Source organism: Corvus moneduloides, chromosome 3 (genome assembly GCF_009650955.1).
Source record: "Corvus moneduloides isolate bCorMon1 chromosome 3, bCorMon1.pri, whole genome shotgun sequence".
NCBI classification, from domain to species: Eukaryota; Metazoa; Chordata; class Aves; order Passeriformes; family Corvidae; genus Corvus; species Corvus moneduloides.
In genome coordinates this window covers 80,976,349-80,997,210 of record NC_045478.1, presented here as the reverse complement: position 1 = coordinate 80,997,210, position 20,862 = coordinate 80,976,349, and the positions used below count along the sequence as shown (strand labels likewise).

General features: G+C 40.0%; 1 protein-coding gene across 24 annotated transcripts in view; it reads left to right on the top strand.

Moving 5' to 3' along the window:
* Positions 1 to 119: 119 nt before the first annotated feature.
* AFDN (afadin, adherens junction formation factor) overlaps positions 120 to 20,862 on the top strand; it is a 119,597-nt gene continuing 98,854 nt past the window's right edge. For 8 of the 24 annotated variants that reach the window (XM_032102419.1, XM_032102409.1, XM_032102415.1 and 5 more), the window contains exon 1: positions 121 to 622. In XM_032102419.1, the coding sequence (XP_031958310.1) occupies positions 512 to 622 (111 nt within the window). In that variant the 5' untranslated portion in view covers positions 121 to 511. Of the gene's footprint in view, positions 623 to 20,862 lie in introns of all 24 variants that reach the window. The other 16 variants (XM_032102420.1, XM_032102426.1, XM_032102418.1 and 13 more) reach the window with 4 other exon arrangements.

The following is a 20,862-nucleotide window of genomic DNA, read 5'->3' as shown; positions in this document are numbered from 1 at the left end:
CGGCGCCGGGAGGTGGTGGTCAGCGGGAGCGCGCGCAGGCGCGCACACGCCCCGGGAGGGGGGGGAGGAGGAGGGCGGGCGGCCGGGCGGGGGCGCGCACGGCCGGTGTGTGAAGGAGAGAGCGAGGGGAGGGCGATCCCGGGGCGGAGAAAGGCGGCGGCAGCGGCGGCTTTCCTTGGCTCAGGGCAGGCGAGCGGCCACAGGCGCTGCCGAGCCGGGAGATACGGCGACCGCTGCCGACTCGGGGCATCCTTTCTCTTCCTCCCCGCCCCCTGCCCGCCCTTCCCCCTTCTCTTTCTCTCATTCCCCACTGTCCGCCGGGGCCGATCGCTGTCGGCGGCACGATCTCGGGGCGTTTCCGCAGCGCCCGAGCCGGTAGCGGCTGTGGGGAGAGCCGGTCCCTCCCCTCCCCGGCTGGGACTGAGGGACCCCCCGCTCCGTCCGGGGCTCGGCTGAGAGGGCCTGGCCCCGGCCCCGGCTCGGCTCCCCGGCGGCGGCGGGCTCGGCGAGGATGTCGGGCGGCGGCGGCAGCCGGGAGGAGGAGCGGCGCAAACTCGCCGACATCATCAACCACTGGAACGCGAACCGGCTGGACCTGTTCGAGATCAGCGACCCCACCGAGGTGAGCGACCCCGGCGGGGGCCTCCCGCCCGGCCGGCCCGGTGAGCCGCCGCGCCCGGGCCAGGCCGCGCCCCGCGGCAGCCGGGGCCCCGCGCCGCCCCCCGCCCCGGCCGGGGCCTCGGGCACGGGCCCCCCTGCCCTGGCCGCGGCCGAGGCTCCGCTCCTCGGTGGAGAGCGAGGGTCGGGCCCCTCGCCGTGCCCTGGTGAAGGCAGGTTGCAGGGGCCGAGGAGAGGAAAGGAGCGCAGGGCCGGAGCCCTCCCCTCCTCCCTCTCTCCCCTCCCGCAGGCACATGCCGGCCCGACCCTGCGGGACGGGCGGCTCCGAGGCGGGGGAGAAGCCCGCTGGCACATGGAGGTGGCGAAAGGGGGCGGGCAAGGGCGAGAATACTGGAATTGCCCCCCCTCCCGAGCCCGACACCGAGTACCTCCGTGGGCTTTTTTTTTTTGTCTGTCTGTGACTTTTAACAGTACCGACAGGCGGCCGGTGGAGGAGGATTGAGAATCCCGGTGCTGGGCGCTTTTTTTGTTGCTAGCTTGTTTGTTTCTTTAAATATTCGTCCTTATGTAGAAGGCGCCTCTTACAAAGCAACCTGCCGCTTGTAGTCCGGCGGCTCTCCGGGTTGCTGGTGCAATCCCCGGGGTGGCTTTCCCAGGGCGTGACGGACGGAGCGCGTTGGCTCTCCGAGCCTGCAGGCTGCCAGCCCGCCGCCTAAAGTAAATACCAGGAGCAGGTTCGCAGTCCTGAGTTCACATGTTGTACTGGAAAAACACAGCGGGTAATTTCTGCCTAATGAAATGGGTGTTTCTGATGGCCGAGAGAGGCTGGGTTTTGTCCATTAAAAAAAAAAAAATGTAATAGTCAAACCACACCCTCCCGCTGCCCCTTGTCGTGTTCCCTTTGGCTGGTTCGTGCTGCGCGTCTGGTTTGAAAGCGGCGAGGGGGGGTCGGGGGAAGGCTGGGGACGCAGGTTACAGCCCTGTTTTGTGTGTGACAGCGGGCTCCCTGCTTACAGGGTGGAGGCTGATCATGTGCGTGTTCCCGCGGAAAAGGAGGAAATTCACACTTGCTCTTGGCCTGGCCCTGGTTGTTTATTAACAGAAGCCTCTGAGAAATCACGTTGGCTTGGTCTTGGAGCTGGCTCCTGTTTCTGCACCCAGGTGCTGACTGCTAGCAGAGCCACGAAAAAGTGTTGAAAACCATTCTAAGATTAGGAACTACGACAGCTTTGGGTATTTTCAGTTCTGCTCATTGCAGACAGTTTCTTGAACACAAAGACGACGGTTTTCTGTGCTTATTTCCCACATCTTGCGAGATTTATCATAATTAGAGTTCCTTGCTTGCATTGCTTAGGTTTTAACAATATCACTGTTGGCTGAGAGTCACTTTTTCAAAAAAGTGGGCTGAAACCAGTGTCAAGACGCCTTCATGATTGTGTTTGAGGACACGGCACAGTCTTTCGGAATTGCAGGTTGACTGCTAACTGCCTGTGGCTGAACTTTTTGTCTTATTAATGTGTTTGTCCGTTCCCAGTACATTCTAACTCCAGCCTCTCTTCTTTGTGTTTATGGCAGACTGTGCTTCTGTGGTTTTGTTAGTAAGTAGTTTAACAAATCATACTTTCTTTAGGTCAGCCATGCATATTTATTATCATAGTTAACTAAAGTTTGCACAAAAGCTACCAGCTTCATTCTAGTTATTATTAAAAGCAAAAATATTTTTACTTGCATTCACTCCACACTTCTGCAGTTAAGCCTCTGAACCTGTATGAGAGCATACTCACCGCTGTCAGTGATGACATTTCAGTTGAACTACAGAGAGTAAAAAATGAAGTGCATGCTTAATATCCTTTAGCCTACTCGTTCTAAAAGTGTTTGATAAGACTGCAGGTGCGTTTACATCAAACTGGCAGCAGGTAACAATTTTATAGATAAAGTATATTTTCCTTCCAGATAATTACACTTATGAATGTTCACATTTATTTTCACTCTTACCTTGAGCTGACACAAATTTGGCAATATTTTCAACCCAGATGATGGTGTGATTCACATTTGTACTGTTTATCAGCTTAAATGAAAGCCCTTTTACTCGACTGGTTGGGAACTGACAACTGACAATCCTCTGTTGTTTCCCTGTTTTTCCAGGCTCAGCTTGACCATAAGGCACATCTTGCTTTTTGTAGGGACTGCAGCAAGTGTGGCATTTGTGAAGATGCAGTAACCTGGATATGACTTTTGGCTGTGTGTGCCTTAGCTAGGTCAAACTGAATAATTTTAAACTGTCCAGATGTGGTTGTTGGCATGCTCTGTTAACTTTGTAGCCCAGACTGCAGACTGTCATCCAGGAGCTGCTGGTTATACGTATCAGTAGACCTGATGCCTTGTAGTGATTCTTCAGGCATTTCCTCAGTGAAAACAACCTGGTTTAAGTGACTTGTCTTGTAACTTTCATATAAAAGAGAGAGGAGGGTTTTCCAGAGGGGGGTAATCACAACCTTAATAGTAGGGTTCAGGGAGATTTATGTTTTTGGTAAAGCAAAGGAAAAGTGAAATCTAGTGTAAATTGACTGGAGTTCTGACAGTATAGCTTAGGCAGTGACAGTGAAAGGAATTTGCACGTGACCAACTGATGTACATCGATATTAGTTTGAAAGGTCTAATTCTTTGGTGAGATAGAATTGTTCCAACTCCGTTACATCGTCTTCACTTTATTGCAGTCTGTAAAATGTGACTTTGTTTTGAAGGTTGGGCAGTATTTTGAAAGTAGTTCAAATGTGTGGGTTTTTTTTCAGAGAAGTGGTTCGTGATGAGAATCTTTGAATTCCTGTTAATATTTTGTTGAGTAGACTAGTCCTAAGGGATTAGAGATCTGCTTGTCTGCTTGCCTCTTGTGAGACCTAGGAACAAAGTATTTGTTATGGTATGGAAGACTTTGAAAAGCAAAAGCCTTGGATAGGACATGTTTTTGAGTTCTCTTACCAACTTTTTCTTAACTTCTCTTTGACTCTAATAGTTAACTAAGTCATTCGGAGCTGCTTTGCCCCAGCAAAACAGAAATGAAAACTTTCTGTTGCATGCTCAAAGTTGAGTATTCCTCTCTCTGTATCTCGTGTAAGGAAGGCTGAAGACTTCTTGGGAGTGAGGGTTTCATATCTTCACTTGCTTCCATTGAAGTAATTTGTGGACTCATGCTTGAGAGCAAAGTGATAATTTAATATTTATTAGGTGTTCACCCATTCTAACCATTGTTGCTGTTCTGAGAAATCTGTTAATTTGCATTATTTTATTCTGAAATTTTAAAGTTCTTGTTATTCTATTCAAAAAGCTGAGAGAAGCTCTGTGGCTTGAGAAGCTTAAAAATGAACAAAACAAAAACTCTGCATTTACTAGCAGCGGTTTAAATGATAATGTTTCAGGAGTGCTGCTAGGTGCAGACCTTGGCTAAAGATGTCTGTAATACTGGTCATCATTTAAACTCGATTAAGCTTTACTGTGTCTGCTTTAACTTATCAGGCAGCTACTCACTTCAAGTCTGAAAAAAATACTGCAGTTTTTGGGGAAAGGTGGGGTGAATCATGTTTTTGTTTGTAGATAAATTGTCAGGTTCAAAATGAAGCAGAATGTTAATGCTTTTCTTGAAGTGTTTCCCCTTGCTCTTGTTCCAAGTGTTACCAAGCTTTGTGGATGCTTTTTCTTTTTTTTTTTTAATTTATTTTTTAAAAATCAAGAGTAGAAACACAGTAAAAATACTTAGGCCTTTTGCAGTAGGACATAAAATGATGCTTTGATCTTGATTTAAGTCTTGGGTGCTTATAGCACCCAAAGTTTTCAAAAAGGAATATGTTTGAATGAATGATTTTGTAATAAGTGCATAGAGTTATTCGGAAACTTGTAGATAAGAAATGATTTGCATTTATACAGTTAAGCTTTTTTTAACTTCCTCCTTCAATAAAAGTGCTAACTGGAATTGATTATTATGTAAAATAACTGCACATGGATGTTCTGGGTGAGAGGAAGGAGTGAAGGGGTACTGTAGACTAGTGCATTTATCGCTGTTTGAATGCGTCTAAGATTTACTGCTTTAAGATGCCATGTCTGAACTAAGTGTTACAATTACTGTTGATGACAAAATAAGGTTTCATCTTTAATGTATGCTTTCATAGCGGTATACGAGAGGAAGAGAAGTGTTGTGTTTTTTCTAAACATGGTTTGTGGGCTAGGAATGTGAATTGCATTTAATTCTTTTGAGACAGACACTTTTTAGAACGAGTGGGACTTTTTTATAGCAATTTCCCGAGGGTTGGGGGATTGTTGTCAGAAACATTGATCTGTTGTAGTTTGTTTTCTGATGGAGAATGTTGTTCTAGACTAAAATACCTCTGTGTTAGCAAAAGTAGAAAGGTCTAATCAAAAAGCTGAGAAGTAACATGCTTTGCATCAAGAATAACTCCTCAGAGTTTGAGTTTTAAATGGCCATCGTTTAAAAAAAAGAAAGAATTTCAAAAGTCTTCATGGCTATTTGATTATTTTTTGTCTGAAAAAAATTATGTAGGCTTAGCAGCAAGGTATGAGAAATAACCCTTCAGAATGTGGATGGGGCTTTTCTTTGGTGTTACTTTTTTTTTTTTTTTTTTTAATATTGACTTCCCATGTGTTGTGCTATAGATGTTTGGTGTATTCATTATGTTTTAAGTTGTTTTCTTTGGTTTTAAATACACGTAAGCAATCTATTAACAGAAAATGTTGCACAGTACACTGGATGGCAGGATATTTTAGGGTTGATGAAATTTTTGTCTTTACTTTCTGGGTTCAGATCTGATTCTGGTTCATTAAGTGTCACAGGGAAGACTGGTATATGACATAAGCTTATAGCCTTTTCATGGTAGTTATGCAAGCTTGTTATTTAAATCTAGTTAAAGCAATAAGAAATGGGAATTTTTAGGTTTTAAGCCCCCTGCAGTTTATCTGCATGGTTGCTCACCCATAACCTTTTAAAAATCTGGCTCTGAGGCTTTTAGAAGACCTGTTTTTAAAATTAGTAACCTACTGTGTTATGGGTGATACTAGTAGTGGGAGTGCAAGTCCGGAGCTAAGGAAACACCATCTAAATGGTAGAAATGGTTGTGCCTTCTCCACTAGTTGGACTCTACCACTTTCAGTAGTTTTAGCAAGTGCAACTCTTCATACTGTATAGATCTCAAGAAGCTGGTAATATACCTGAAAATACTGTCCCTTTAAGTTTGCCAAACCTAGGGTTTGGAAAGTAAACTCTCTTTGCAACAAATGCTTAAACTAATATTTAATCAGTCTGGAAAGGTGATTAGAATCCTGAAGACTGAATGCCTGTGCTTTTTAGTGAACAGAACATTTTTCAATAATTGCTACCACTAAGCAGGCACAGTTGAAGAGGAGATAAAAACACTGAGGCATTAGTTAGAGGTTCGGGATTACTAATTGCACTTTACTGAATCTGTTGAGCTCTAGTTCTGCATTGAAATGGTTGGAGAAAATAAGTCAGGCATGCAGGTCTGCTCATTTGCATCAAAAGGACTATTTGGAGACCAGTTTTCCTTTAACTGAGTCAAAGTGAATAGTCTTTACAAATGAAGTCTTAGTGCTCTCTAGATAGTGCTAATTATGAGTTTGAGTTAAGATACTGGCCACAGTCTACAGACAACCTAATGTAATGAAAATAATTCTAGGAAGAAGTTTTAGGCTGTGTTTTTATTATTCCTTATATAAATTGTATCTTAAGCTAGTGGCTAATTAGGTCCATACAATTCAGACATACTGGCTTTAAGAATTCCCTCCTGATGTGTGAATCTGTTCCCTGCCTAAAATGCCACTGACAAGCATTACTTTTCAGCTGAAAACCCCCCTAGTCCTCTGGACATGTAAGGGATTTGCTTTGATTGTGCAAGTGTGTTTTCTCTGTCAAAACTATTTTTCTTTCAGCGAGGTTAAACCAAATTGAATGGAACACACTTTTAGGACTTCTGCGGGAAACATAGCTTTATGATTAATGAAATTCTGCTTTTGTGTCTAAATGCTTTTGTGATCTAACAGGGGTAACAAAAACTAAAACTTTGCTGGAAAGAGATAAAAGTTGAAATGAACTGGTGTTTGTGGTAAGGCTGTAGATAGTAAGAAACCACTCTTGAGTTTATCTTTGTGGTAGTATCTGTTGGAGTAGTTGCTTTGTTATAAATGAAGTGAAATAAATTAACTTCATTTATAACAAATAAATGAAGTGAAATGCTATGCAAAATTCAGAGTATGTATACAGAAAATAATTCTTGCTTTGACCAGTGGTTCTGATGAAGGTGGAATTGGAAATCGCAGTGTGAAGTAGTAAACTAAATGTTGTGGTAAACTTAAGAGAAGTCTAATTTAGCAGATAGTACAGATAAGTCATGGAGTGTTTACTCTGTCTTCCAAAGTGAACTTCATGCTAATGGAACGCTCTTCTGAAGTGTTTTTGAGTAAAGCACTATTTAGATAATTCTTGATTTTTCAAGATTTTTGGCTAGGAAAAATATTTGCATTAGTGTAGATACTGAGTGATGCTCATTTCATCTGGTGAAAAGGCTAAAGCCTGTTAATTTCTGCTGTTAAGGTTGTTAGGTTGATAAACCAAAGAGGTAATTGATAGTTTTTTGGATGCATGCATGACTTGGCTCATAATTGTGGTTAAACTTTTTGGAGGGATTCCCCCTTCCCCTCAGGTCTTTCATTATGAGTAAAAATTACTGCTTTTCTGTAACTGTCCCTGTCTGGAAGCTTGATAATCTAAGATGAAAATTTGAGTCAACAGAGGTAAAACTCTGTAGTAGTTCAGACCTAGCAGTAGCAGTCAGACTGTTCCTGGACTGTTTCGTGCCTCATGAGCTTCTGCATAATGAAGATGTATAAGGTTGTAACATAACTTTTTTTGGTGTAGGGATAACTTTCCATGTGATTGGTTCCCTTTAGTCATTGAATTGCAATTCTGCCTTTTGCTACTGTGTAGTTTGGTTCTCTAGTAAGACTAAAAAAATCTGCCTTGATATGAAGTCTTGATTTTTTTTTTTTTTTCAGCAATCACCTATTTTTCTCATACCTTCTTCTTCTATGTGACTTTAATGTTTTCTTGTGTTAGGTACACTTAACTTGGTAAAACCATTTTGTGTAATGCTTCAGGATAATGGCCATCTTCTGTTACAGGCATTGCCCTCAAGATTATCAACTGATTGTTATTATTTATTACATTTAATTATGTTTTCTATGTCTGCTTTCTTCCCTTGTGTGCTCACCCATAAGTTAGACAGCTCATCTTCAGATCATCTTCTAGCACAGATACTCTTACCGGGGGAGCCATTCCTCTGATTCCATGTTCATCCTTGTCTCCTATGAAGATGTCCTCTGTCTAGATACTGCTTTCTTCATTTCTCTACACACTGTGTAGAACAGGGCTCTTTATTGCCCTGGTCTGTCCTGCAGAATTTTGTTGTAGATTACTCATTACTTTTGGGAAATTCTTTAGAGTTTGAATCCTGGAAGAACTGGAGAAAGTCCTAGGACTAGGGTTGTCATCCAGAAGATCTGTGTGGGGTGTTAGTTTTAAGTGCAGATTTGCACTTAAATGTAAATTTTACTTGGTTACATGTATTTGTAATCCATCTTTGAATTTCATCATATTAATAGAGGAGTCTGTTAGAGTTTATGATTGTACTGATGAAATTGTGCACACTCCTGTAAGTTTGTTCATGTTACCTCTTCCAGTGAAGAGCAGAAATTACATATCATCAATTTTGAAATGTTTAAGCTTTTATTAAATGGTGCTTGGTATATCTTAAGAATAATTATAAATTGATTTCTAATTTTACTTCTGTATTCCAAGAGTGTAAAACAGATTTGACATTAAAAAATAAGAGTGAGTTACTATGTGATTCTTTTCAAGGACATTAGAAAACCTGCTGGTTTGTTATGGAACTGGAAATTGAGTATCTGTTTGGCTATGACTCCTAATACCAGGCCAACTCTTGGGTAAATATTTTGGAATGGATTTTATGCAGTACTGTACTAGTTGCTATAGAATGGTTGCAGGCTGAAACAATGGCTGCAGGGTGGGGTTTTTTGTTCTATTTGGTCAGTGTTTTTCTTGCTCCTTTGATAATTTGCGCTGTTGTAATTAGAACTCGGGAATATGAAAGCTCTCACAAAAACTCACTACCTAGTAATAGATTATAGTTTCTTGATGACCTGGCTTAAGGCTTCCCCTTGGTGAATTGTGTCCCAGAGCATGGCTCAATATCTGGCTCTACTGTGTAGTTAAGAGCACCTTTATAGTGTGAAAAAGAATGAGTTGTCTGGCAACAGTATTTATTTGGCCAACAAAGTATGTTGCCCAGAGCAGTATCTATGAACTAAGGTTTCAGTGCATAGATATTCAAGCATTCCATTATGTGTTTAGTAGAGCTTTCTCTCTGTTAGATGACTTCACTTGTCAGTCCACACTCCTGTATTTCCTTAGAGGCAAGATATGCAATTTGATGGCAGTGTCGTGCTTTTACATATATTTACATTTTGCTTTTACATATACTGTCTTGCTTACAAAACCCAATGGAAGATCAGAATCTCCCTTCTTAATGAAAATTAGTGGCTGTTGGATAGCCTGTGGCTGGGCAAGAGTTCAAAGGGCAATAAAACCCTCCCCCAATGTCTAAATAAAAGGTCTCCTTCCTGCTGCCCTCCAGAAGGTGCTCTACTTTGAGCAGTACATCAGCTTGAAATTGATAAGGGCCCTTTAAATATTTTGTTGTTGCTCTCAATTTTAGTAAAAAACAATTATGCCATGTTCTTAATTTAAAAAACATTGGGACAACGCCATCGGTGGATATAGTGTTCTCCTGGATGGGAAAATGTCTATGTGGAAACAAATAAAATCGAACCAGTTTGTGTTTTAGAAAGCTTTGCATTGTTAAAATGGTTTTCATAATATCACTTCTTTTATGTTGAGAAATCTGGTTTGTGTTCACCTTCCATGTACAGTTCAGTAATATTTTCTGCGTTCAGATCATATCCAAGCATTGCATGCTTCTTGTAGAATGCTGGGTGTTTTATTGGGAAACATGTAAGTTGTTTCCACTTAAAGTGATAGCCTTACTGAACATGATTGCTACTTACTTTCAGTGTAGTTTTAAGTTTCAGTGAAAGTTTTAAGACTTCTTTAACACTTACTGTACATATTCTGGCTGTTTGAAAGAGTGGGATAGTTTCTTTTCATATCTGGAAAAGGAAAATAATCTGAAAATTGTTATGGAAAGACAATGTTTACTAGTGAAAACATTGCTCAATCCTGCTAATTGATTTTGATGGATTTCCCTGTTAGGTCTAGTGTTTGCTGTATAGTGAAGAAGGTCAAAACTGGAATTACTTAAGATTACTGCATTTTGTGATCTAATTCTTCAGCTTTTTTGAAGCCTTTAAAAAAAAATAAAAGGCCAAATAACTGTTTCCTTCTTTAAAAATCAGTGGAATGCTCTAACAAGGCCTTTCTTTGTTTTGTGTGAGATGTATTGTAATACTTTCGATAAAGTCTCCAGCAATACTCAAGCTGTATCTAGTATTATAGGAGAGTTTTTATTGTTGCCATAGCACAGCAAGGATTATTTCAGTAAATTCAGTTGGTATGCCCATAGCAAACTGTTTTCAGAGAGATAAGGATTGATATGTAGACTGAAAAAAAAGAGAACAATTAAGTAATTTTATGCACTGACTGCTGGTGTATTCATCAAAGCCATCTACCAGCATCCAAAGACCTAACCAGCCCAAAGTGGTGAAATTATTGCAGTTCTGGGAAATTCTCAATATATGAGCTGGGTTTGCAGTAGAGAGGATTTGTCTCTCTCTCCTAGAGCCTGTGTCAGGATTTACAGTAAAACATCTAGTTTTCTATTACCTTCTGATTTCTGACTGATTTCTGACTGTCTGTAGCTTTTGGCTAAAGTTGGCCTGTAGAGTGGGATCTGTGATGAAATTACAGTGTTTGAATTTTACAGGGTTCAAATTCTAGTATAATTTTCTGAAGCAATCATCAACAATATCTCCTAACATTCTGATACTGGCTCAACATCTTGAGTATTAGTAGTTCTGAAGGAGTTACGAGTTCTTATTTTTGAAAATAAATTGTTTATGGTCTACTACAAGCTCCAGAATACTTTTGTTTCATGATTTGCTTTCTCACCTGCTGTAGGTTTAAACTTGAACTCAAAAAATTGGTGCATCAAATTTTTGAGAGATTAGACGAATTTGAAAACTTTGCCTTCTCAAAGTAGTCTTCATTCATTTTCAGTGATAAGTGTCAAGTGGCAGCACAAAAATTGGTAGCATTGTACCAATGTGAGACAGTCCTGTACTGAAGCTCAATTATTGTACAATGTTCTGATACTGGTGGTTTGTAAAAACCTATTGAAACTCAGCACTTACCTTAAGTGCCTGTCTTATCTTCAGTGTTCCACATTTGTCTGCAGGTCTTTGAACATTCTTGTGTGTAGGGATGCTCATACATATCCATGTATATAATTATAAATGCGCTGATATAGCTCTCTTAGTAAACCCACCTGTGTTGAAACCTTTTCTCCCTCATTTCCTCCCACAAGCACTCTGCACCAAAAATCTCACATCCACAACCTTCAACCAGACACTCCAATCTTCTACTTTCAGGGAAAAATGCCAATTACAGCAATCTTCAAATGTGTTCATCCTGCTACACTGGCTTCAGAGGGCAGCCTTATGATTGTCTGGCTCAGTTAGTTTCCCGTGAGGATACAGATCAGCCATTAAATCCTCAACACCTGCCGTGTGGACTTCGTAGTTTGGAATGGCCTTGCAGTTGGACCTGTTTATAACCAGCTAGTCTGTGTGCTGACAGTGGCTGTGGCACCTTGGTTTTCTTCTAAGGGAGTGCTTTTTTGCTATGCTCTTATAACCATTGATACTTCTCCCTTATTTTGGAGAGCCTTCCTTTTAATAGGCTTTTGGCTTGTGTCATCTCTTCTGGGTACTTGCTAGGTAGAGACAGAGTTTTCTGTATTAACCTTACGCTGAGCTCCTTAGCTGCTGAGAAGGAATTCTTGCACCAAGGGGAAGAATTCCTTCCTAACCACCTTAGAGGTAATAAGGATGGTACTCAGAGTGGGTCGAGCTTAATTTATCCAAATCCTGGGGATAAACAGGGTGTTTCTTTATGTTGCAGAATGGTCAGGACAATTTCTTTCATCCTTGATAGACTTGCCTTTTTCCTAGTGTCAGCTGTCTCCTTCTATGGCAATGTCATGATGTTACCAGCAGTAGTAGAAACCTGCAAGCAGAGTGAGATACCAACATATTTCTGATACCTTTATATCCTTAATTTATGAAGTGAAATGTTGAATAGCAGTTTTTGTCATGGATGATAGATGTGTGAGTAATCTGAAGCTGTTTCTACCTCAGTAACTGTAAAAGAGGATGAATAGTTTCACAGGTACACACATACTGTGTTCTGCAGCCACTTCTTCACCCACCTCTCAGCACTTCTGAGGCACAGAAAGGAAGCGGCAGTGTTGACCCTCTTCTGCCGTCACTGCCGTCTGATTGCTGTCATGGGATTCTGTCTTCTGCCACGAAGAACTGTCCATCTTTGATTCTCTTCCAGCTCTGTGGTGTTGATGATACTGACTTTTACAGCAACCACAAGTACATGGTAGCAGTTAAATTTGTATGCTGCTTTTTACTGTGGCTTTCAGGAGCTTTGGCCTGCCCTTTGTCTGCCTTATTCTCCACCCCCCAATGCCCATCTGACTTAAACACCGTTAAATGTTGACAATATTTTAAAATTGGTGCTTAGTTCATTTCAAAAATTTCTTTTCATATTTACATATGTAAACTCAAGGTCAAATAAAAAAAACCTGCAAGTTTAGGTTTTGCTAAAGCTTACTGCATTTGTTGTTGGGAAAAGCTGCTTACTTGCTGTGTGCAGGGAGACTTTTTTTCTTTAATTACTAAGTTTTTCTGTTGGTATATGCCAGTACAAAATAAGTGTGGTAGTCTGACTTTTCCTTAGGTTGGCTATCTATCTAAACCAGTTTTGTAGGTAGAATATTTATGATACATTTTGTTTATGTAATGGGCAGTTTTGAGTCCAATTCTTGAAAGAGAGCAATGGTCAGTCAAATATGTTTGAAACTGAGTTATATTACTTGATTTGATTTTTTTTCCCCTTAGAGTGCTTCTCCCAGTTGTTGTTATTAAGCAAAATTGAGGGTTGGGACTGGATGATCTTTAAGGTCCCTTCCAACTCAAGCCATTCTGATATTCTAAGCTGACATTTATTTAGATCATACTTAGCTTGTACTTATGTGTAGTTGTATCATCTTCTTAAACTGTCTTGGTTTGTATAAAAGACATCTAACATTCTCACTTTGTCATAATGTCTCCAGGACAGTGGGATGGGAAAAGTGATGCAGATACATGAAGTAATGTGTTGAAAAATGCGTTGTAAATTTAGTTACTACGGAGCCAGAAAGAGAAGCCAGATTTTTATAAACGTATGCAGTTTGCTAGGTTATCCCAATTTGAAATTTCACCTTATAGAACATAGGAGGAACGGACTTAGTCACATAGAGAGTGTCATATACCAGCACCCACACCATGTCTGGTTTAAATCTTAAGTGAGTTGTATGGGATAGCAAAGAATACCCCTTTTCTCAGTGGGGTAGCTGCATACAGTAGGAAGAGGGTTATGTATCTTCATAGAAAACTTGAATAATTTTCATATTTGGGGCTTTTTCTGTTTGTTTCAGAAATACTTCTATGTCAACTGTACATGAGGCTGCCTCATTTCAGTAAATAGGTAACTTAAGTTCCAAATTTGATGAATCAAACTGCTAAGGAGTTGGAATGGACCTTAAAGATCCCCTAGTTACAATCCCCCTGCCATAGGTAGGGACACCTCCAACTAAACCAGGTTGCTAAAGGCCTTATCCAATCCGGCCTTGAACACTTCCAGGGTTGGGGCATCCACGACCTTCCTTGAAAACCTGTTCTGGTGTCTCACCACCCTCACAACAAAGAATTTCTTCCTAATATCTGATCTTTCCCTCTTTCAGTTTGTACCTATTACTCCCTTGTCCTGTCACTGGAGTTCCTGATAGACTCCTTTTCCAGCTTCCCTGTAGGCCCCCTTCAGATGCTAGAAGGCTGCTTGAGATTTCCACACAACCTTCTCTTCTCCAGGCTGAATAGCCCTAGCTTTTTCCCCAATAATTTCTTTCTTCCACATCTGTGTAACTTTCTGGTATTCTAAGGTCTTGTAAGCTGTTGATGAAGGCAAGCATGCATGTTTTATTAGTACTTTTGAAGTGACTACTGAATACAAAGAAATTAAAAATCTCCAAATGCTTTGCAATAATGATTAAAAAAATCAAATCTCCTTGAATGAGTTAGTCCAAGTACCTAGTCATAAGGAAAGTTTGTGTCTCACTGTGGAGAGTAATAAAAAACGCATAGAACAAATGATATGGTGTTAAGAGTATATAAAATGTGCATGTGTTTTTGTTTGGGGTTTGGGTTTTTGTTTCATTTGTTTTTATTTCTATACAAATAAAATATATTTGTAGGAATAAGTCTAGAGAAGTTTACTGTCCTCAGCAGTAGAGAAACATACATGCTGTAGTCAGCATACATACTACACTGGGAGACATTACTGGTTGTTAATTAAAAGGAAAAGAAGCTAGAGACTCCTTAGATTTTTAAATTCCTTTCCACTTCTGCGTGCTTCTGTCTTTGCTTCCTGACAGAATTTTTGTTTTGGGTTATCTTCTCATATTCTTCTGTCATACTCCCTCATTAATGAGAGGATAGACCTCTCGTGTAACTTTTCAGCTATGTTAATTCTGCTTTGCTACATAGATTTTTTTTTTTGGCTAATATCAGCAGCTGGTTAAAGCCTAAATTGTTTCACTGTGAGTCAGAGTATACTTGAAATCTTGTATGGTAGTATCGCTTATGCCTTCATTAACTATGTTTTAATATCTGAGTAAGCCAAACCAAGTTACTGAATGCTTTCGTAATCTGAGCCTGTTTAAACTCGAAATAGTCCTGTTCACGGTTAATCATCTGCATTCATGTTTGTATTGTAACTTGTCCTTGCTCTGTGTGCCACTGAAATGACAGCCCCTTGATAAGGATAAAATTAAGGGTATTTGATAGAACTGTGTTTTAGAGCAAGAAAATGCTTAAAAGTAAGCAACCATTTAGTTTTCTCATAGTTTCTTGCAATGTAGAGATGACAAATGAAAGGTGGGAATTTCTTAAGTGGAGCTAACTAAACATACAAACCATGTCACTGGCTGCAGCACTAACTACTGGGCAGAAGAGCAGGACTTGTTGAAAGTAAGAGTTCATGCACAGTACACTGGCAAACACATTCTTCTGGAAACTCCTGATTAACAGAGCTGTAGAGACCAGTTTTGTTAACCAGTGCTACATCATAAAACCAGTAATTTGTTCTTTTCTGGAAGAAATCCTTAAAATAGAGCTGGTAGCAGTTTTTAAAACATAGCTCTTTGGTAACCAAATGTGCTGTTTGAAGGTGAAATGAGCATTTTTATGAGTAGATTCTCCCTGAGCAAAGTTACTTTCCTGACTGGGGAAATACTTCTCACTTTCTTATTCTATAAAAAAAAAAAAAGAGGTATATAATAATAATATTCTGTACAAATAAAAAAGGTATATTTTCTGTATATCTGAGGCATGTTACAAAAAACTTTGATTGCAAGTATTAAATTCCAGTATAAAATTTACTCCAATATATTGAAAGAATTAGATTGTATTTTCAAAGTGAAAAGTATTTCAAGCATTTTTTTTCATAAAGCTGACGTATATTCCAGAGGATTGGAATTTAAATAGTGAACAAATTTTACTTAAGCAAAAAAAAGGATTGCATTGCCTTAATAAAAATGCATCTGATCTGGGCTTGATTATTGTCAAAATGTGTTCCTTGAGGTGACTTTCTTCTTGAAACAAGCATGAAAATTTTCAGTGCTTATTTCTGTAAACCTTGCTGATGATGAAGAGAGGGGAGCATGTGGGACAGGGAGTAAATGGCTTATCTAAGTTCAGTAGTTCTTGATCACAGCTTAAAAATGAATGGATACTAGAAGTACCATTTCTGACTTTGATGTTGCAAATGAATCCATCTAAGTTTATTGGTATGGATCTGTCCAAACAGAGCAGCTTGCAAAATGGACACCTATATCCTTATAGAGAGAATTATACTTTCTCTTCTTTGTTGTTCAATAGAACCTCTGAAAACTTTGGCTTTGGGGTAAAGCTGGCCTTGAACTCTTCCAATGATGGGACATCCACCACCTAGCTGGGCAACCTCACAGTAAAGAATTTCATCATAATATCTGATATAAATCTACTCTTTTTCAGTTTAAAACTCTTCCCCTTAGTCCTGTCCAGTACATGCCCTTGTAAAAAGTCCCTCTTCATGTTTCTCTTTAGCCCCCGTTAGGTACTGTAAGGCTGCTATAAAACTGCTTCCCCAAAGTCTTCAGTTCTCCGGGCTGAACAACCCGAACTGTCTCAGCTGTTGTCATAGGAGAGGTGCTCCAGCCCTCTGATAATTCCTCTCTTGATCTCTCTTTTATCTCGGTCTACCCCACTTTCCTTTTGTTCCTGCTTTCTGAGTTTGTTTTCTTCTGATGTTCTGTTGCTTTGTGGTGTTCTCGAAATCAAGCCGTATTACTGTGGTTAGCTTGTGATTATTATTATTATTAATATTCACGTCTGCCCTCCTGTGTCCCACATACGCTATAGCAACTGTAGGATAACAACAAATACGTATTGATGGTAGTGACTCACTTTCCTTGTTCCATTCTGATGTTTGTCTGGAGCTTCAGGACAGAACTGTGTTCAAAAGTAACATACACAACCTATGGAAATATCACTGGTTTGAGGAAGTAGGGAGGGTAGAGGATACATAATTTCTTTTTTTTCAAAGCCATTTCTTCTGAGTCTTTGCCTTAAATTTCTGTGTTTCTCTTGAGTTTTCTGATCTTTTATTGTTTTTTGGTTATATAATCTTTCTTGAAGAATGAACTTCTATGTTAAAAGAATTATTATTTCGGTTCATTTTATCTATATTAAAAGCGAAATCATTATGCAGTTCACTAACTACAAAAGTGTTCTGCAAAAGAAAACTTCTTAGATGCCAGTGAATATTCAAGTAGTGGAACGGGTTGCACAGGGAGGTTGTGCAGTTTCTGCCCGTGGAGATTTCTACGAGCAGGCTGGATAAAGCTGCAAAAAAGCCTGGTAAGACCTCAGAGATGAACTTTCTTTCACCAGGAGGTTGGATTGGAAACTCCTGAAGTTCCTTTCTGCCTGATTTATCCTGTAATCTTAGATGGGTCCATGGTGTATGTACCCATTCCAGTTTATTTCCAATTGTGATGGATTGCATTGCATTATTAATGACTCTTCCCATGTGTAGTAGAACGACTTATATAGGCTTTACTGTCTCTAATGTCTACCAGTTGGACTTGTACCTGAAGAGAAATTTGCAAATGTTATGCTGCCACTTAAACTACTTTATTTAGCTTTTTTCATCCCTTCTTTTGTCATGGTCCTTCTTAAGACATACGTGTTGGGACTCTCAGTATTGGGAGCTCTCCTGTTGGTTGGAGGTCATCTTGTCTAAATTGAGAATATGTGGCTGCCTGGCTGCTGTAACAATTAGTGTTTTCTGTAGGTGAACAGGGAAAATCAGCCTGTCACAGATGTTTAAATATGATCCTAGGATACTTCGATTTGGAATAGACCTCAGGACATTTCTAGTTCCAGCCTCCTGCTTAAAGCAAGGTCAATCCTGATGCCCCTGAGGGTTTTTCCCATAAGGTGTTGAAAACCCCCTAGGGACCAGTTACTGCAGTAACTCTGGGCACCCTCCTTCACTGGTGTGACTGTCCTAATGCTGAAAGGTTTTTTGTATAGTCAGTTTAAAAGCTTCCTTTGTTTCAACTTATGTCCAGTGTTTCTTGTCCTCTCACCATGCCTTATTAATCACTGCTGCATTGTCTTCTTGGCCTCTTTGCAGATCCTGTGAGCTGCTTTGTAGGTCTCCCCTCCAAAGCCAGCTCTCCTCCAGGAGGAAGAAACCCAGTTCCTTTTGTCTTGCCTCCTAAGATGGTTCTTCAGTCTCCTGAGCATTCTGTAGCTCTCTGCTGAACTTCAGCCCAAAACCCTGGGTAGAGCAGTATAATTGTTTTACTTGATTAAGGCCTGTATTCCTCCTGCTAATGCAACTAAGCATGATGTTGACTTTGGTGCGAGGGCATTCATCTGAATCATCTTCAGCTTTCTGTCCACCAAGATCCCCAGGTTTTCTTTAGCAGAGCTTCTTCCTGGCCAGTTGTTCTTAAGCCTGTGTTGTTGCAAGACATTTTTCCTTTCTGTGTCAGGACTTTGCTTTTGCCTTGTTGAATTCTGTTGAAGTAAAAAGCTGCTCAAATCCCCAAGGAAAAAACAAAGCAAGAAAACCCCACCTAAACCCCCACTTTGAAGAACTTTTGGCAAAACATTTAGGCACGTACTTGAGTGCTTTGAGTATTGGAATGCTTAGATTCTTCTTGAAGCTGAGCACAGCATTCTTTTAGCCATCCTACACAACCTTCATGGCTGAAAATACCTTAATGTTTCAGGATCACTTTATGTATCCTTTGGCTTAAGCAAACCATGTTCTGCCGATGTATCCTGTGTGATAGGTTGCCACGGGGAGATAGGGTGAGGTCCTAGTGCTGCAGGACAAGAAGTGTTTGTGAGTTGTGTAAATTGTACATGGTTTTGCTCCCATTTTCTGTTCCTGTGCTTCGTCCTTCTCCAGATCACATGCCTGAATCAGTTACTGGAATAGATACTTGCAGTGAATGAGTTGTGCTGTATTATTTTTGTTGATATGCGTTTATTTGAAATAATATTTTCTTTCACTCCTGATTATTGTTAGTTTTATAAAACTGTATTTGTACAGTATGGTGTGTTGATTAATTCAATTACTTGTACTCAACCTCACGTTCTTTGTTTTGAACTCTGCTGTTGTGCTATGGGTCTCTGTGTGATGCTGAAAAATAGGCTATGCTGATAGTGTACCATTTTTGATAGAAGAAATACTGAAGTACTAGTTTGAAAGTAAATTATAATGTCGTCTGGCCACAGATGTTTATAACTACTTTGTTACTTCAGTGGAGCATTTTTACTGTTAAATTTTAAGTTGCTGTTTTGAAACTTGGTTAGCATTAATCTGTTGATTCTGCAAATATTCTTAGGCCAGTATTAATGTAATAGGAATTTTAAACTGAAATAAAGTAAGAAAAATTTCAGAAACTCAGCATTAAACTTTATATGTTGATATTAAGTTTAAAGAAGCTGTAAGTCACCTTTTCTGCATGTTATGTTTGAATCTATTTTGATGCAAACCTGCTAGCCATTCTTAAGTAGCTGAACTACTACTTTAGGTGATAATCCCCAGGTTCAGATGCTTGTCCTTGGATTTCCTTTTAAGAAAACATGGTTAAAAAGGTTTATTGTGCACCCTGGGAAGTCATTAGGTCATGACTTGCTTGTCCCAGAAGTTCAGAGATCAAAATTGTGAGTTCCTCAAGGAAAATATCCTTCTGATAGTCTCCTTTCATAAGTAGAATCTACTCAGCTGAAGACAGTCATAGCAGTGAATGGGGGGAGACTGCCTAGGTTATGACAATATGACGTCTTAATGTTGGGTGAACACACTGGAAGGGAGCTGTTGAGTTGTATTCTGAAAGATCTGTAATCATCTACTCTCTCAGTTCTGGGAATGAAGCTGCTGCCTAGTCTGAGCAATAGACTATTTCTGTGCTAATACAGAAATGCTTGATTTATTTTTAAGTGCATTATTCCAGACTAGGGGTGGATAGGAAGGGTGAGGAAGAAAGTAGTAATGTGAAGGATGCCTATGTGATGATTAAGTATCCAGCTTTTCAGTTGTCTTTTTGTTTGTTCCTTTCTCCTCCCAACTCCACTCACCCAGTCTTGTAACTGATGCCTGCCCTCTGAAACTTCCTCACTCCTCCATAAGCAGGCGGTGGCAACCCTTTGTGAAACAAAGAGTAAGGCACTACAAAATGAGGGGGCAATATTAGTTTGGTTGCTGTTCTACTGGACTAATTTGTTCTGATGCAAAAATGAGAACTGAGCATGTGATTCTTGACTACTTCAAATTTTGAGCACTTAATCAACTGAACCAATCCCATACATCTCTTTCGACCCCATATCATGTATAAAAGTGAAGCCAGATGTGTCTATATTACCTTATATTGCAACAAAATGATAATTTAAGGTGTCTTGTATATTTTTAAAGAAGTAATGATATATTAGTGTTTATGACTGGGGAAAGAGCTGCCTTGCTACTGTTTGAGAACCGTAATTTTTCATAAAACATGAGTAGTCTTGCACAGAACACTTATTCTTAATGAGAGACTCAACCCCCAAATATTTGAGAGGTTATGATAAGCAATTATAAAATAGTCAAACTTCTTTTTGAACTGGGGCGTGTATATCTCGACTATTGTTTGCAAAACTAATGGTGGTTTCTGACTGAATTCCTTCTGACAAAAAGTCTCTGCAATTGGTCTTTATGCTACTACCACATGATACCTTTCTCTAGATTATTTCTGCTATTATGAAGAGAACTGCAAAGGAAATGAGGAGCTTCCTATGTAATCAACTGGTCAACTGCTGTTTCCTCTATCAGGAATAGCGTTGGCGATTACTCACAGTCTCTGCGTTTGCATTGTTGTTCTGAGCATGGAATAAGGGACTGTGAAGCAGTAGGAGGGAAAAAGAAAATACAGTAGCCGTAGCTGAAATGCTGCAGTTACAGAAAGAAAGTAGCTTTTTACTTCCATAGTTAAGCTTTTGAGTGCTTCTCTGATTTAGTGACTGTTTGGTGGCACAATGAAATGTTACCTTTAACAGATTTCATTGAGCATTTTAAATGTGTAGCTCACTCTGTCTCTGGACTGACTTTGTTAATTGACTGCTTCTTCAAATGTCATTATCTTGTAATAATTTTGTTTACTCCCCTGCTCTGGCTTGTTTTGTTGGAATTCTTGTTGTGCTACTGTGGTCTCTGCAGGACTTCAGAGACTCTCAGGGCTGTAAAACTCTGTCAGTGTTTGTGTGTGG